This window comes from Idiotropiscis lumnitzeri, chromosome 4 (assembly GCF_059441095.1).
Source record: "Idiotropiscis lumnitzeri isolate Australia: NSW breed Sydney's pygmy pipehorse chromosome 4, RoL_Ilum_1.0, whole genome shotgun sequence".
NCBI lineage: Eukaryota > Metazoa > Chordata > Actinopteri > Syngnathiformes > Syngnathidae > Idiotropiscis > Idiotropiscis lumnitzeri.
In genome coordinates, this window is record NC_142394.1 from 31,840,179 (window position 1) to 31,857,763 (window position 17,585).

General features: G+C 46.9%; 2 protein-coding genes across 3 annotated transcripts; one reads left to right on the forward strand and one right to left on the reverse strand.

The window, feature by feature from the left end:
• The first annotated feature begins 1,263 nt into the window (after positions 1 to 1,263).
• LOC148339259 (histone H2A.Z) lies at positions 1,264 to 3,053 on the forward strand. The gene is made up of 5 exons (XM_088293168.1): positions 1,264 to 1,388; positions 1,694 to 1,771; positions 1,839 to 1,952; positions 2,516 to 2,645; positions 2,737 to 3,053. The coding sequence occupies exons 1-5, from the start codon at positions 1,386 to 1,388 to the stop codon at positions 2,796 to 2,798; spliced, it is 387 nt and encodes a 128-aa protein (XP_088149294.1). The 5' UTR covers positions 1,264 to 1,385; the 3' UTR covers positions 2,799 to 3,053.
• A 2,371-nt stretch (positions 3,054 to 5,424) lies between these two features.
• On the reverse strand, positions 5,425 to 17,410 carry mllt3 (MLLT3 super elongation complex subunit). Of its 2 annotated transcripts, none has more exons than XM_088293159.1 (12): positions 17,170 to 17,410; positions 16,265 to 16,445; positions 12,841 to 12,923; positions 12,624 to 12,767; positions 9,772 to 10,254; positions 7,961 to 8,042; positions 7,781 to 7,840; positions 7,026 to 7,164; positions 6,829 to 6,925; positions 6,313 to 6,381; positions 6,150 to 6,221; positions 5,425 to 5,962 (listed from the first exon to the last, which is right to left on the reverse strand). In XM_088293159.1, exons 1-12 carry the CDS (start codon positions 17,179 to 17,181, stop codon positions 5,840 to 5,842), a joined length of 1,545 nt encoding a protein of 514 aa, XP_088149285.1. In that variant the 5' UTR covers positions 17,182 to 17,410; the 3' UTR covers positions 5,425 to 5,839. The 2 variants fall into 2 exon arrangements, with proteins under 2 accessions (XP_088149285.1, XP_088149286.1); XM_088293160.1 differs by having other exon boundaries at positions 5,425 to 6,020.
• Positions 17,411 to 17,585: the final 175 nt, after the last annotated feature.

Sequence of the window (17,585 nt, forward strand, 5' to 3'; positions counted from 1 at the left end):
TAAAAGAGGTCAAAACTACTCAAACCAATGAGTTGGTTACCGGGTTATTAATATAGATGAGGCTAAAAATAAAAAATATTTGACTCCCGACAATATCAAAGAGGAAACGTCCATCTTCGACCCAATTTGCTGGCTCAAAAGAATTGACCTAACCTTGAGGAAAATTCACTCAATCTGCTCGCATCTACTCAGCCAGTGGTTTAGGAAAACGATCGAGCGGTTTTGAGTGAGCTCCGGAGGAAACAGGGGAGATTTTCGCACGAGTCAAAGGAGAAAGTGACTGCGACAAGAATGACTGGCACGTGATTTATGCTGCGCAGCCCCAACAACTGCTGTGCACACACTGGCATTAAAAGTACACATTTTTAATTTTTACATAGAGAAAAATCAGTTTTATTACTTTTAGACAAGTGGTTGCAAGTGCATGCTCGGTGGAAATACAATTAAAAACCAACAATCAACACTCGGTTTGGTGTCAGGAGAAATAAAGCAAATCACAGAAGATTTGTTTTGAATAAAGCGATTTTCAATTACTAATTGAGAGATTATTTCCGGTAAAATTGATGGAATTCCATTTTTAAAAGGGTCACTGCACAGCTTTTACTACCACCGTGTGGCTGTTTTTTTTTTTTTTTTTTTTACATTTCAGATGCAGCCCCATTCGGCCAGGTCATGAAAAAAAGGTAAACGTAAAAAATAGTCAATTCTAGAAAGAAAATGACAATCAAATTACTTTTAAATGCTATTAATTGTTGTTCATAAATGCTATTAATTGTTCATTGGAATATATATTTAAAAATACTAGTATAATGTCATTGTATTCAAAATAACAAAATAATTTTGCTAAATAACGCAACAGTGTCTAAATTAATGCAAATGAATAACAACATATAATATTTCCTAGTGGTGAAAAAATAAATAAATAAAGTTCGCCAGACTTCTGAGCAGTCAGTTACGGAGTGAATATGAATAATTTTATTGAAAAACTAGAATTGTGAATTTTCTTTTCCATTAAGATAAACTAAATATTTGTTGCTGTTTTTAGAAATGAGTGCCGATGGGGTCCAGATGTTCGTTCACAACAAACAAAAAGCCAACGGTTGATCAGCAACAACTACATTCCCCATAAGAACTGGGGACGGAAACGAGTCTCTTTTCCCGCAAAATTCAATCTTCTCCCACTGATTGGCTGAACGTCTCTCATTGGACAACGTGATTGGCTGAGCCTTGTCCTTGCGGCGACCCCGGATGCAACTTGGCTATAAAAGCAGTGGCAATTGTAGGCGGGGATTGTAGTTCAAACCGCCCGTCAATGTTCTGAGTCTAGCTTTCGTTTTATTTAGCGGTTGGGATACAACGGCCCCAAACTAATCGAAAGCTTAAACATGGTAAGTTCGTCGTCGCTGACTGAGCCACCGGGACGCCTTAATTTACTTTTTTAACGCTTCACCAACTCGTCGTCGGTTTCTATACTATATTGCGCTAATGGATTTGTATTTAGCAATTGTCGTTCCGCTTAGCTTAGCTTAATTTTTCGTAGTTTAGCATGCTTAGCTTCAATTCTACGATTGAGCGATACAAATATGGCGTTAAAACTTAACCGTGTCCACTTGATTCTTCCGCGTAACTTCAACTCATCAATGTGTGTATGTATTTAGTTTTGATTTTTATTTCATTTTATTTTTATCTCCAGGCTGGTGGCAAGGCGGGCAAAGACTCCGGAAAGACCAAGACGAAGGCGATTTCGCGCTCTCAGCGAGCCGGATTGCAGGTTGGCTCCCGGTTCATTATTCCGACACGCTTACGTCGAGCTCCAAACTCATTTTCTCCCCCGCCAGTTCCCGGTGGGACGTATTCACAGACACCTCAAGTCCCGGACCACCAGCCATGGCAGGGTGGGAGCCACTGCAGCCGTGTACAGTGCGGCCATCCTTGAATACCTCACCGCCGAGGTACTGCAGATGTTTTGAAATGCGGGTTGGGGGGGGGGGGTAAAACTAGTACGGAATGCAACTTGTGTCATTAAAGATCGTGCCGTAGCATGGAAGGAGAGTTGCAAGGATAGGATTTGGGGGGGGGGGGGGGAACTGCAGTAGGAAGTAGCAAATGAGGACTGGTGGCAGAGAGAGTTGGATGCTATGGACGGCAGTAAGGCTGGAAGGTAGGTAACAAGTTGTCTTGATGGGATGGAATGAGTTTAAGAGTACACTCGAGAGGTAATGAGGAAGAAAAGGCTCTAAGAAACTGAATGGAAATAAGATGCCAAAAGGAGGGAAGAAAACAAGGTGGGAAGGACACAGAATTGGTGTGGTGATTGTTTGCCACAGCAAATGTAGATGAAGCTAGGAGGGAAGGGAAGGTTGCATTGTATAAATGGAAGGTTGGTGCTCGTGACTTTTTTTCCCCCATTACATCACCCAAACCCACGCCAAGATGTGGTGCCTTGAAATTGTTGCTGCTTGAGCTGACCGTCATATATAAGTTTGGATTCAAATTCTGAGAATCTTCCATTTAGGTTCTCGAGCTGGCCGGGAACGCTTCAAAAGATCTGAAAGTGAAGCGCATCACCCCCCGCCACTTGCAGTTGGCCATCCGAGGAGACGAAGAGCTGGATTCCCTCATAAAGGCCACCATCGCCGGCGGGGGTGAGACTGCAGTGGTGCCGCTTAATCCTGCGGCTGTGTTTGAGCACGAGCTCAACTTTTCCCTTTTCCCTTTTTTTTTTCCCCTTGACAGGTGTGATCCCGCACATCCACAAATCTCTGATTGGAAAGAAGGGCCAACAGAAGACCGTATAACGGGCTGCGTGAGTGCAAGTTGCGCAGATCTCAGGACGACATCTGTATTGCGCCGTTTTTCCATCGTCTTTAGTGTAGAACACCCTAACGAGTCTGTTGGGTTCCATCTTACATCTACTTGCCTGGGAGTGTTTTTATTTTTATTTTTTAAGTGGCTTCAAAGAAGCTTTTTTCGTCCTGGTGCTGCAGTCCCCATTTTGTTTTGTTTGGCATTCGCTTGTTGAAGTGGTGTTTTAATAAAGCTCTTAAGGGGCATGTGCATCTGTCTTTGCTTCCTAAAATGCTACAGGAGCTCATTTGTTACCAGTTTCTTTTTTTTTTTTTTAATTTTTATATTTTAAAAACGTCAAATCTTTGGATTGCGCAATTTGGCACAGTGGTTGGTAGTCAAAAATTAATGTGGGGCCAGGAAAAAAAAATTTCCACACCAATTGAGCAACTTGACCATAACAATAAAAAAAGTGCAAGTTAAATTTGAAAGTTTGACAATCAACGCAAACTAAGCTGTAAGGTTGTATTTTTGATGAAATTGCAACAGAACATTCCAGTGCGTAGAATCTTACCAAGTTATGGTTCTCTAATCTCGTTGCACACTTGAGTACAATGACAAAGGGATTTCTAATTCAACGTTGATGGGTTAGAGGCACATGCAGCTGTCGTGAAATGTGCTGTATCAATAAAGTTGTTTAAAAATTGCTGAAATGAGATTTTTTTATAGACGTCATTCGAGTGCCATTGTTTGCACTTAAATGGTACGAGAAACAAAAATGGCAGAAGTTCAAATAAGCGTTTGGGCCAGTCGCAGCGTGGGTGGGTGTCCTCCACTAGGTGGCGCTAGTTCAGTCGGAGAACATTTTAGAATAGAATTGTTTGTCTTTTAGAACACTTTATAATAGAAGCTCTGTTCAGCCCGGTGAAAAGTTGTTCGAGGTTGACTTCTCAGCATAGTTTGCATTGGCGCCATACGTCTGCAATAAAAAATACAAATACAAGTTCAACGGATCATGCAAAATTAGCATTAGAATGAATGCGATATATTTAATAATTTACACAGAAAGTGTTGGATGACGAGTTGATCATCATAACAGATCGATCGAAAAGGCATGTGTAATAAAAGCAACAGAACTATTGATAAAGTCCCAACTGGAATTTTTTTTTTAATTTGAATTCTCGTGGCGACGTGCAAACAAAGTTCGAGGTGAATAAGCAAAAAAAATATAGAAATGACTCAAATTTATTGGCGCGTAATGCAGTTCGTCCGATTGGAGGTGCCGTGGCGTGACGTCATCAGCCACCCCACGTATGAACCACACAAGTATTGCAGTAGTGGACGTGTCCAGTTTTTCACACACACACTTAATTTTTAACGATTTTTCAAAATCATGTGTAACGGTCAAATTTTGATATATTTTTGGCCTTTTATTTTGAAATGCCACATCAGATTTTAATGAAAGTACCTGGGGTGGCCGAGTGTGCCCCAGCAGAAGTCTTATTCTGGGATAACGAAAACTTAATTTTTAATAATTTTCGAAATCGGGTGTAAAGGTCAAAAGTTGAGATTTCTATGGCATTTTATTTTGAAATGCCACATCAGATTGCATTCACAGTACCTTGGTTGGATACCTGGGGTGGCCTAGTCCATCCATCCATTTTCTGTACTGCTTCTCCTCACTAGGCTCGCCGGAGCCTATCTTCGGGAAGTAGGCGGGGTCACACCCTGAACTGATTGCCAACCAATCGCAGGGCACACGTCGACGAACAACCATCCGCACTCACACTCATACCGAGGGGCAATTTACAGTGTTCAATGTTTTTGGAATGTGGGAGGAAACCGGAGTACCCGGAGGAAACCCACGCAGGCACGGGAGAACATGCAAACGTCACACAGGACGGCCGGAGCCGGGATTGAACCTACGCCCGATGTTGTCTCTCACTGTGAGGCCATCGTGCTAACCAGTCGGCCACCTTGCCGGGGTGGGCTAATGTTGGCGGTATTTGCCATGACGCTTACCTAAGTGTTGCCTAAATCTGACGCTATAAAGAACAGGCGACACCGGACGTGGCCCTTGGTGAGAGGGGGCGTTCCCGTTGTCAGAACGGGGCGTTTTTTTCGGGAGTGTTTTTCCCTCGATTTGTGTGCGGCGTGTTCTTTTAGTGGGTGCTTGTTCCCCCGGGATTCGTCCCTCTCCAGTCCACCAGTGAGCTCCAGCCCGGCATCGTCTACCCGGTTCTTTTCTTTGATTGACATCTCTTGACCGAGTATTTTAAATATAACCATTTGTGTCTATAGGAACCACGCCTCCTGCTCACTCCATGCAACCAACCTAAGAGTCTTGTTTATTTACCAATCCCTTGGGCGTAATTCCCAATTTGGAGTCACGCACACGCACACACGCACGCGCGGAGCAGTATGTTTCAGTTGCCAGGTTCATGTTTGCCGCGAAAAGGGATCGAATACGTACTTTGTTGGACTGAGACTTACCTGTGAAGTTGTTCCACATCATGGATGGATTTGGTCCCAAAAAGAAACTTGGCAGAAATTATACACGAGTCCCGAAACGTAAGGAGCATTCCGCTTTGGGTGGGCCTCAAACAATTCGGTCATCCGAAACACAGCCGCACCTCGCAGCGTCTGTGAGCGCCGCCCACTTGCAAATATTTATTTCAACACACATTGTGACAAATCAAACTGTAAACACGTGCGGGGACCGTATTTTGTGGGCGGGTTGCACCGTCACAAACAATTGCTGCCGAGTGCTTCAAGAAAGTCCTTTTCTTTGTTTTGCTATTTGCAACACGCACGCGCACGCACACACACACGGGCAAAGTCAATAAATAAGACGGCAATGTTGATCACGCGTTTCCAAACATGGCAAACATCAGCACGTCCACATTCATCGCAAGCAAAACGCCCCCCGCGGCTTTGAGGGTGATCTGATTGGCTGACGACGACCCTCTCGTAGCGCTTTCTGCATTGCATCCAATATTGTCCCAAAGAAAAACATTACGTGGAGAAATGAAGCTGCGAGCTGCTCCCAACTTCAGGACGTTTGCAGGTAACTCTGGAGTTTCCTTACTGTACTTCTGTCCAAGGAGCACAGATCAAAGTCAAAAGTCGTGTTCGTGATGTGGAAGTGGCCCGTCTCTTCAATGACGTTGACGATCTGCAAAAAACAAAACCGGCGGGCAACCCACACTGAGCAAAAGACGCCACTCCCGATTCTGGTTCCAGACAAAAGGACAAAGTATTAGTTTTAATTGGACACGCTTAGAACATGTCCCTTTTCCAAAATGGGGCCCACGCAAAGGCAAAAGGCGGCCAAATAGATGTGATGGCAAGCGTTTGCTTACCTGTTGCAGGATGTGACCTTCCCTTAAGGTCATCAGTCGTTGGTGCAGTTTCACCAGCTCGTCGAGGTACGCCTGCAAAGTGGACAACGACAGACGCGGAATCAAATAACTCGAGCCACGCCACGCCACGCGACACAATGACCATCGCAACCACAAATTGTACCTTGTCACAATCGACATTTTGCTTTTTGTCCTGCTTGCTCCGCTTGCTGGTGCTCTTCAAGTCAAGTATCTGAGCAAAGCAGCAACATTGCAACAAATGACTCAAACATCAAGTCAAGCACAAACAGCCGAACGCCTGAAGTCTTTCAAATTTGGAAGGACAGCAGATCGTGGCCGGTCGGTGATTGCCTCTTCCTGGAAAGCCACGAGCAAAAAAATAGCTGCTGTTCCTCGGCCACCAGGGGGCAATAGAGTCACAGCAAGCTCAGTCAGCCGCAGTAAGTCGCTCGCCGCTGAGGATGGATAGAGCATATATGCCGGAGGCTATTTTGTTCTACAGTGTTGCAATCATATCATTCAATTGCTTTTTACGACATCAACGTTGATGGTCGTTTGGTTGGCTGATCGACGACGCTGTGTTGTGTTGCGTGCTAAGAATTTTCGTTGGTGGCTCTATCCTCACCTGACCCTCGTAACCACTTTCAGGGGCTGTCCGGGATAGAGGAAAAGATCTCACCTGGTTATTTGGAGTCTTAAGTGAGCCGGGCACATCGTGGCGTGACGGCGGCGAGGGGGCGGAGCTGTCACTCTCGCTGCCGTCACTCAAACTGACCCTTTGTGCAAAGTCACAGGACGCTGCAGTAAGTGACTTGCGCTAAAATTCATTTTCATCCGTTTGGGACGAGCGGCGCAAAAGTTCTTGGGTGAGCCGACCTGCGTTGGTGGTGCGAGATGTGCGCAAGCGCCGGCCGCTCGCCGTCCGAATCCAAGTCGAGGTCGTCCTCGTCCTCCGAATGCTCCTCGTGATCGTCCGAGTGTAGATCCTGCATCACTGACTGCAGCGGGCCGAGTACTAGATGCGCACGCACGCACGCACGCACGCGCGGGGAGCATTTTCAAAAGAGAAAGAAAAACTAAAAGTTGTGCGCAGAAAAGCTTCAAAAAGTTTCAATGGCATGAAAAACAACTCAATGGCTCAAATTAATAATTTCTTACCCCCCCCCCAAAAAAAGACCAACTATTTTTAAATGCCTCAAAAGGTGTCTGCCGAGTTGGAAAAAGAATTGGTTGACTGTCAATATCTTTGTCTTAAAGAAAATTCTTAAGTTGACGAAAAAAAAAAAAGTTTTACATTTGAAAATGAGCTAATATTGGGCAATTAAATGAGTGAAGTGTTTGATTTTATAACAGAGAGAAATATTGGGGAGGTGATGGTTGAATTTGCCTTTTGTTGTAAAGTGTGAAAGAAAGAAAAGAAGCAAAGAGACAAATTGGTATGAGTTGCTTCATCGGGTGCCGTCCAGGGAAGGCGGCAGTCGGAAAAAGTTGCGCGAGCAGCCGTGGAACATGTGAGCGTCGTGCCAGGCGTCGCTTTGAAAAGAAATCTGGAGACCGTTTGCGAGCGAGCGGAACAAATACGCTTTCATGCCACAAGTGGAGGCCAAGCGTGACGGCAGGTGGACTCTTACCTGTGCGGGTGGCGTCGGGAATCACCACCCGCTTTCGGACGATCAAATCCACCGCTGCATCTGGAGGAAAAAATAAAGAAAGAAAAAAAGAGCACACGCATAATATCCCAAATAAAAAAATAACATTGCAGTCAGAACGCAAGGTGCTGTGATGATGATGATGATGATGACTTTGATTACCTTGACGTGTGGGACGTGTGGGAGCAAAGCCTGAACTGGAACTGGAACCGGAACCGGAAGTGGTGGGACTGGGCTCCTCCCACTGGCGACACGGCCAACAAAAGAGGAAAACGCACAATGACTTCCTTCTCAAAGCGACGGCAGCTGTCTTGGCACGCTCCCAAATGTTTGTAGCGTTTTACTTGACGCTACAAACAATCCAGCGACCTGAAGGAGCACACCTTCAAAATGGCCGCCGCGTTCATGCTACATCAAGAAACAAAACGCAAATCTTTGGGGAAATGTGCAAATAGGGCTGGGCGATAAGGCTGAAAACTATATCGGGAGGCATGAATGTCATATCGGTCGATTTTTTATGTATATATTTTTTTTGACTATTGAAAATGAAAAAGGGAAAAGGGCTGAATTCCGATGAGTTTTATTTGAAAATGTACAACGCACGCCCGCTCCCTTGCGACGGAGCTCTCGTGTTCTCGTCCCGTGCGTGTCCGGGGAGGGTGCTTGTTCGTGGCTTAACTATTAAGCAAGCCTGCCTCTTTCCCCCGGAGCTCCCGTGCGATGGAACTGAGGGACGTTTCGTCAAGTCGGCCGGTAAGTCCACCTGACGCCACACTTTTTTTTTTTCGTTTGTTTTGAGTCACGCTAGCTGAGCGGCGCATGCGTAAGCCTCAAGTCGTATTTCCACAATGGGAGGGAGTTTGTGACGAGTTGGGCCGTGATCTCCGTTGTTGTTGTTTTTTTTTTACCATTTTCTATTGATATCACTCACCTAACTATCGCGATACATATCGATATCAAAATATCGTCACAGCCCTATATGCAAACTATTTTTTTTTGGTGTTGCTTGTTCCTTCTGCCAACTAAACTCACGAGGACGGCGCAACCGGTTTAAATAAAAAAAGTAAGAAAAAACGGCACCTCCCTAATCCACGTTTGCCGTTTGTGGCCCAGTGAGCAGCGGGAAGACAAAGATCAAACGAGCCCCGGCGCTTTGCGAAGCTGAAAAGACTCAGACACCTGGCATTTGTCAGCCCCCGCCATCCCCACACACACAAAGATGAAAAAGAAGAGGATTGCATCTCGGATTGAAAACAAAAAGCTGGCCGTAAATCGGCAAAGGAAGGGCCATCGTTGCTATTCTCGTGCTAATCACCGCTGTCGATTGCCGGCATCCTCACGAGCTGTAAAAGCATAAATCCTGCCATCCGTCCCCTATTTGGCTGTAACACGCGCACACGCACGCGCACGCGCACACGCACGCGCACGTTTTATGGGGACGTCCTCCATCCAAATGTGTGCAAAGTCGGCAAACGTCAGGCCTTTGTCAAGGATCAAATTGTGGCGCGAGACAAAAGGTTTGTGAAATGTCTACTTCCTGCCCCCCCCTACACACACACACACACACACACACGCCTTTTTATTGGGGTCCACCCCCTTTGCAGCGCAGATCCCCGGAGCCAAGCAGACCACCATAAAAGCATATTTTGTCCAATTTGAGGGCGCACCGCAAAAGCACCAAAAAGTCGTTTTAGTTTGCTTTTCTTGGAGAGATGGAAAGTTTGTCAAGTGCAAAACAAAAAAAACTCTCTCACTATTGTGTCAAAGTGAAGTTAACGACTGTTTGAATGTTTGTTTTTCCCAACACCTATCGAGCATTTGAAAGAAAGCCCCAAAATGTGACGGAGGCGACAAGACGCCAACGTGGAAAACGGACGACATCTTTGGTCGGAAAACGGATTTTTCCTCTCGTTTTGTCTCCTTGTGATTTGCCAAAGGAAATAAAGAAAGCTCGTTGGTTGCGCGCTACTCACGTCTGACTTGGTGGAGTCCATGTCGGGCATGTCGGGCTCCGTCACCACTTCCTGGAACTTGCGTTGCGTGGCGGCGTCGTCGCCTCCCCGATGCAATTCCTTGCTTTGCATCCGCGGCCGGTCCTTCCCAACTTTTTTATCGGAACGCGGCACATCCGAGCCGGCGGTCTGCTCCCCGAACCCCCTTTTTCGTTTTTTGGCTCCGTGAATGTCCCCATCGGGGGCGGAGCGTCGCGTGCTCCGATGGGACCAACATTTGGGTCCCTTGAAGCCCATTTTGGGATTGCCGCTGGGAAGCGGCTGGTTCTCTTTGGGTTTTCTCACAGGTTCTTTCGGGGCTTTGCTGGACTCCCAGCACAAGTCTCCGAAGGCACTTTGGCTCTCTTTTGGCGGCTCGTCTTTGTGGACCTTGGAGGGCTCGTGAAGTTTGGAGAAGCTGCTGCCGCTGCTGACGATTGGACTTCCGCTTCCTTTGGCGCCGTCCTATCAAGAAGAATGACAGCGGACTTGAGTGAGCCCGTTTTTATTCCATTGAGTAAGTTGAAAGGCTGCGCTATGTGCTGCTGGGCCAATGAGGCGTGAGGCTTCAGTTACCATGACGACTCCAGCAAGAACGCATTGCAACAATTAATATTCATTTATGGGCAACACAAACTTTTTTTTAAGTGCGTCTATGCTGTGACATTCAGATCCAAAGTTGATATGACTTTATGATAAAGCCCAAGTTGTTGTGAAATGCAAACTAGAAATAAAACTGTGTCAATATTTCTATAAGAATCAGTTTCATATTATCTGGAAAAAAAAAAAAAACCTAATTGTAAATTCAGATGGGCCAGCACAAAGGAAATGTTCCCAGATGTGGCAAGCAGTTGGCTCCAGCGCCCCCGTGACATGCGAGAGGAGAAGCGGAACAGAGAATAGAATGCCCCGCCCCCCTCGAAATATCGGGCAGCGCAGGTCCGCTTCTTGCGACAGCGGCCTCGTTTTCCACACGTGCGCACTTCTTAAAGCGGAGCGGACGGCAAAGGAGCAGATGGATCGTTTCTGACGACGGGGCTCGTTTGTCTCACCTCATATTTCATCCAAGCGATCAAACCGTTAAAAAGAGTCGAGACGACCGCGGGGTGCGTTCCGACGCTTCCAAAAGGCTTTGTAGTTGGTCGAAGGGGGCTCGTGACCCGACGACCTTGACCACATAAAGCGGCCGGCGCATTTGAAAGTCAGGCGGTAAAGCCGATCCGATCCCCTCCCAAGCCTCAACATCAAATAACTGTTTGATGACGCCAAGTGACCACACGGCTCGCGCCACCCTTAAATGGCGGCCATCTTGTCAAGGCCATCCGCACGACAACACAGGCTAGTTCCGGTGAATGGCGCTTGCTTTTCTACTCAACGCGCCAACTCGAGGACACGGCGACACGCTCAAAGCCACGTGTGATAGAACCATTTGCTTTGTTTCAGGGCCGAAATGGATTATTGAAGACGATAATCATTTGTTGAAAAAAAAAAAAAATGGTGTCAAAATTTTGAAAACTCAAAACCCCAAACTTGACTTAGTTGAAATGCCTTGAAGCATATTAAACAAATTTTGTTTTTTATAACATCCATCATCTGTACCGCTTCTCCTCACGCGGGTCGCGGGCGGCGCTGGAGCCTCTCCCAGCCATCTTCGGGCAGTAGGCGGGGTCACACCCTGAACTGGTTGCCAGCCAATCGCAGGATTTATAACATGTTCAAGCTTTTTTTTTTAAGAAAAATAGAAGAGTTAGTTTTAAGAGTTGAACAAAAAGTGCACGCAGCTCCCAGGCGCTTTAAAGTTTATGACGGCAAATAGTTTTCAATTTGTTGGGACATTTATTCCAAATCTGTTACCCGCTGCCTCCCGTATTGCGTGTGACTCAAGGTGAAAAAGCAAGCGATGGCCTCGCCGTGCAGAGGTCGTGGGTGCGATTCCGGCTCCGCCCCTCCTGCGTGGCTTTTGTCCCACATTTCCACAACACGCGTGATCGGACGCTCTAAATTTGCGGATGGTTGTTCGTCTCCCTGCGATTGGCTGGCGACCAGTTGAGGGAGTGACTCCGCCTACTGCCCGAAGACGGCTGGGAGAGGCTCCAGCACCCCCCGCGACCCTCGTGAGGAGAAGCGGTTCAGAAAATGGATGGTTGGGTGAATTTTGGTCATTTTTCTGAAAATGATTCATTTTAGTTTTAGTGTTGAAAACAAAGCTTAAAACGACATTTGAATGTGATTTTAAATGACAAAGATTTTCCATTCCAATTATATTCGGGACGCGTTTTAAAAAAAAAGATCCAATGAGTTCACCTCAGTTGGATTTTTGTATTTTGAGTTTTCCTGACCTATAAATAACAACCTTGAAGTCCTATTTATGGTCAATAATTGTGTGAAAAACACCTGGGGGGTCATCTCGCTCGTATAAAACAATCCAAATGACAACATATTCTTACGCCAGGATGGGAGAAATTCCGATCAATAACGGTCGGAAAAAACAAAACGTCCGCGTCTCAAAGAAAAAAATGCAAATACAATTGAAATCTTACGTTTGACTCCTCTGAGGTGCGTTTGTGTGGATCCCGGCGCTGTTCAAAGAAAAGACAAGACAAGTTGTTAGCACGTTCCTCACGATTCGGCCGGTCGGCTCTAGATTGCTCCACACCGAGCGGGAAGGCGCGTTTGTCTTTGAAGGCCAAGAAAGGCGTGCGGCCAAAGCGAAGACGGAGGCGGCGCTTAGGTCAGGTGGGAAAAAGCAGCAGACGACGCGACTCTCACGCCAGCCAGCGGGAAAAAAATGGCGGCAATGTTGGCGCAACCACGGACGGCGACGGCACACTCACCCCGCCGGCTCGCAGGAGCTTGCGGCGAAACTCTCGGGTGGGATTGTTGAAGGTGAGTTTCTCGCAGCGGAGATGATTGACAGGCGGGTGGCCCTCCAGGTGCAGGAAGAGGTCGTAGTCGAAGCGGACTTTCTTGGGCTCTTCCTGCAGCCAATCGGCCATCGGCGCAGATGAGACACGGATCCATTTTGGGTGCAACGTCAATCGACTCGTCTACCTTATTGCGGAAGTAAACCTCGATGGGCAGGATGAAGCCGGCGTATCCCGACTCCTCCACTTTGTACGGCGGGTCCTTGCAAACTTGCAAACAAAAGCGAAGAGAGAGTTTAATGCCACGGCGACACGCTCAACAAAGTCATTTCGTCACCGCGGCTAATTAGGTCCCATTTCCACCCGGGTGCTAAACAAGTACAAAGAAAAAGCTTCAAACCGCCACCTTGTCTGCAAAAGCGACTCCCCCCCGCCGTGTTAACACCCCGAGGACCTCCGCTTGAGCTCAGGTGTTCTTGGCTCATGTTTGTCAGCGCGGCGTCCCAGCGGACTTGAAGGCAGCCCGAGGACGCTCGTCAAAATCTTTCCAATCAGGCTGGGCATTTTCAACAAATGAAAAAGAGCTGGCACGCCGGCAATGGTCCTTTTGTGGCGCAGGACAAGCTAATCTTTTGCCGGGCTGCGACCGTTCACAAATCAGCACTCACGCAAGAGTCAAGTCATCAAAACAGTTGTTGGGTTGTAAAAACTTGCGATAGAACCATCTGCTTTGTTTCAGGGCCGAGAACGATTAGCGGTAGTCATGGAGGCCGATATTCGTCTGTTGAAAAAAAAAAAAAATAAAATAAAAACTCGACTTTGTTGAAATGCCTTGAAGCACATGTTTAGAAAACAACTTTCGTGATTTACAACATGTTGAAGCTTTTTGTTTTTAGTTAGTTTTAAGAGTGGAACAAAAAGTGCAGGAGCTCCCAGGCTCCGCCGCACGTCTTAATAGTTCACTGACAACAAACATCGCTCTGAAGTTTTCGATGGCAAATTGTTTTCTGTTAGCAGTGACTTGTTGTCGACTGACATTTATTCAAATTTGGGCAAGTCTGTAGCCTGTTGCCTCTTCCGTAGGGCGCGTGACTCGAGGTGAAAAAGCAAAAAGGCATCTTTCGGCAGAGCAACCAATCAGATGGCGCTGTGGGCGGGCCATTCTGCTTCTGCAGGCAGGGCCACCAGCACAGCACAGCAGAGCGAGCAAGACAAAGAAAGAAGTGTGCTGCAGCCACCCAAAATAAACCAGCCTTAGAAGTTAAAAAGACGGCCGAGGACGATTATCGGCAAGATGCCAAATATTGGCCCGATAACGGGACCAGATGCGAATCACGCTCTCACTCGGAAATGCTTTTGGGAAGCAGCAAGAGCAGCGGAGACGTCGTGTGCCTTGCTGTAGGTTAGCTGCCGTTTGCAACCTTCAAAGCTCATTTGATGACTTGGCATAGGTGGCGGAATACGTGGCGCCTTGCGAACCCGGCTAGACATAAGCGACCAAGAAGAATGTCCACTGTGGTGCACATGCAAGAGTGGAACGTCACCTCTGACAACAAAACAGAAAAGTGTCGGCGAATCCAAAACGCTAAGCGCTGATTTCGAGTCTCTCAACGCGGCTGACATGTTCCCCAATCCTGAAGGTCGACATCAGGCCGCTAAAGACTTCTTGCCGCCAAAGTGTCGATGCTCTGTCGCGCAGGGAACGACGCGGCCGTCGCTACGACAACCTTTAAATCCGTTGACGTCGGAAAGGTTGCCGGGCAAATTTAATTAGGAGCAAATTTTCCTGAGCTCGAAAGCGCTGAGCTCAACCTACACGAGAAACAACATTTGGAACAGTCCATGCTTGGTTTCTTTCGTTTAAACAACGCGCTTCCTTGACAATTTGCGTCGCAGCACGCTTGGACAGGCGCCGTCTTTTCCAAATCTCTTTTCTCAACAACTGGCGCTAATCAGCTAAAAGCGAGACGACGCAACACGAGCGGCCTCCAGATTCATCGGGCAGGATTAAGAGGCCGGCCGGCTCCTCGACAACCGACCGACTTTTGTGTCGTCGGCAGACGTGCAAAATGACAGCAGCTGCCGGTGAACTTTGAACTTTAGTCACGAGAAGAACATCTGCTGAACTTGAATCTGCTAACGCCAGCAAGATGACGACTTGATTCGAAACAAATTGTCCCAAACGACGAACCGCAACTTTTTGGGCATAACTTATTGGACGCTATATGGCAAAAAGAAATGCCAAGACGAGAAGCGCGCGCCTCTCTTTGAGAGAGCCGCCATTTTGAACCAATCATGACACCATCACACTGTGCGCGTGCTGGGGGCAAGTTGGACAACAGCGCGCTTGTTCTTCCACGAATGGGACATCTCGCCACCAGCGCTCGCCATCAGCGCTCATTTTCAAGACTGGCACAACAATCGAGTCGCCCCTCGGTCTTTCTTCTTTGAGCAGAGGCCATCAGTGGCGCAGAGCAAAAAAAAAAAAAACGCACTGGGTGTTCCTCGGCTCCACGTGTCGAGAAAGCATTGCCGAAATGGACTGTTGTCGTGGCAACACCCAAGAACAGTTTGCGGTAATAATGAAGCACAGGCACTTGTGTGTGTGTTTTTTTTTTTTTTTTAATTGTCAACGCTTTGCCTAAAAAAAAAAAAAAGTGTGTTCAGATGTGAAAAGGATCCCAACAAAGTGCGCTGGGCTGCACAAGAGTTCACGGCGACCGTTCGAAACTCAGAGCGTTGCTCACGTTTGTTGCTCGGTTACCCAAAGACGGCGCTCCGATGCGGGAAATCGTGAACAGAACGAAGCTCACCCCGGCTGCAGTGAATTTCGCTTTTCTTGAGGGGCCCCATGGGCTGTCACGTAAATTAATACGTTCCAGCCTACTATTTGTCTAGTCATTTATTTATTTTGTCATATTAGATCCTCTTGCGTCGCGCTGCATTTTTTTATGACGTTCAAAGTGACACCGTCTGTTTTCTTCCTCACCTCGGCGCGATATCGCCCAACCCACGTACAGAAATCGGGCCAATTTGGAGGCCAGCTTAAAAAAAAGATGTGTTGGAAAACAGAGCCCGAGCGATTGTTCTGTGGCAAACGCCAAGCCGGCTCGGCTCGAGACGACAATCGGGCCTGATTGTTTCCTTCCGATTGAGGTCAGCCAAAAGCGGATTATCGGATGCGTCGGACAGATTTTTCAAGCGGTGTGGGCCGTCTCGAGACAAAGACACGCATGTTGATAATCTGGCCCATTTGGTGCCCGATTGCGCTTCCAGATAAAAGTCAGCAAAAACACGATCGGGTGCGTCTAAATCACGATCCTGCAGCGTCGGGCATGTCAAGCCAGGTGCAAACATTGCCATAAATGGGCTGATTTTCAGTCCCATTCCACCGTTGCCAAAGTCAGCAAAAGGCAAATTATTGATTGTTTTGAGGTCATTCATTTGGCACTCCTCGCTCGCCTCCTCGGGACTTGAATGCATCAGCTCAGCGGAGCTGAACACTAAATCCTTTTCTTCGCTTTCGCAATGTCGTGCAACTTTTTAGAGGAACTGCAGAAGTCCAGAGGGCGAGGGCAATTTCGAAAAGGATGAAAAGCGGCACAGCTCACCTCTTTTCGGTTTCGGGAAACTCTCGTGCAAGTGGAAGACAACCTTCTCCACAAAGTGCTGAATGTTGCTGTGCTCCGGTCCCCGGACGAACACCATCCAGTCGTGGGTGAAGCCTTCCACTGTGGCTTTCTTTCGGAACTGGGCACGGTGGCCAAGTTCGAGTTTCACCTGGACGGCCCCCTGGCAATGGAAATGTTCAGTGATCATCTCTCTCGCGACCAATTCATCATCTCATGGGTTTAAACTTTTTTTGTTTGAGGGTGAGAAAGTTACTTTTTTTTTTTGTTAACTTTAGAAACACTCAATTCCATCATATTGACGGCTTACTAATATGTTGCTTACCTAGTCAACTTAAGGGAAAGGTCCAATTCTGCTCGAGCAGCATCATATTGAGCAACTTTTTATTTTTCATTTTTAGATAGGCGGCGTGGATAATGGATGAATGGTTAATTGTATTTGGATTGAGCAGGTGTACCTAACGGAGTGGCTGGAAAAAAACTCCATTGAAATCCCAAAGAAGTCAGTCCAGTGGAAAATGAAAACTAAGATTGCAATCTAAGAAATGTTAGAAACGAGGTCTATGCATCACACAGATGCACATTTTGCAAACTTGGATATGGATTTTGACGATGCGGGAATCGAGATGCAACTCACCAGTAAATGCATTGAGATTTCGCACAAACGTTTGTGTACTTCGTCGTTAAAAAAGAAAATGAAAGAAAAGAAAAGAAAATGAAAGAAAAGAAAAGAAAGCAGCACGTACAAGCTAAAGCTAGCGTGCTGGTCCAATCTCTTTTTTCCTTATTTCTTTCTTTTTTGATAGCTTAGAGGACCGACGCCTCGACTGTGACACATCCAACAACGCGTTCATTAAGGCGGCCAGTCCTCCCGGACGGCTACTCACCGAGTTGGCCATTCCTGAGGCCGCGCTCGCGTTACTTCCGTTTCATGGACAGCATAAAATGTGTATCGGCACTGCAGCTAAGTCCAAATGGCGTGTGACTGTGACGGCGGCGGACATGGTGGCCGCTCACTGCGCTCCAAATCGCATTCAAGACTTTCCAAGACTCGACCGCGGTCGACACAACAGGTACACGCGCGCACACAAACACGCGCACAAACACACGCGAACACACACGCACACGAAACTACATCCGCTACAGACCTTCTAAATATAACAAAAACAAATGCTTATCTGCATTGAGCATTATTATCATTGTATTTTTTTTTATAGGCAGGGGGTCAAACAAATGGCATATTTTTGTTGGATACACCGTTGCTTGCCACATCTTTTACAATGTTCCTAATAATAAAAATACA

Coding starts and splice junctions, on each gene's coding strand:
- LOC148339259 (XM_088293168.1), top strand. Junction 1,772..1,838: donor CTCAGCGAGCCGGATTGCAG/GTTGGCTCCCGG, acceptor CTCCCCCGCCAG/TTCCCGGTGGGACGTATTCA. Junction 2,646..2,736: donor GGCCACCATCGCCGGCGGGG/GTGAGACTGCAG, acceptor TCCCCTTGACAG/GTGTGATCCCGCACATCCAC.
- mllt3 (XM_088293159.1), bottom strand. Junction 10,255..12,623: donor AGCTCCTGCGAGCCGGCGGG/GTGAGTGTGCCG, acceptor TCTTCTTGATAG/GACGGCGCCAAAGGAAGCGG. Junction 6,382..6,828: donor TTAAGACTCCAAATAACCAG/GTGAGATCTTTT, acceptor TGCTTTGCTCAG/ATACTTGACTTGAAGAGCAC.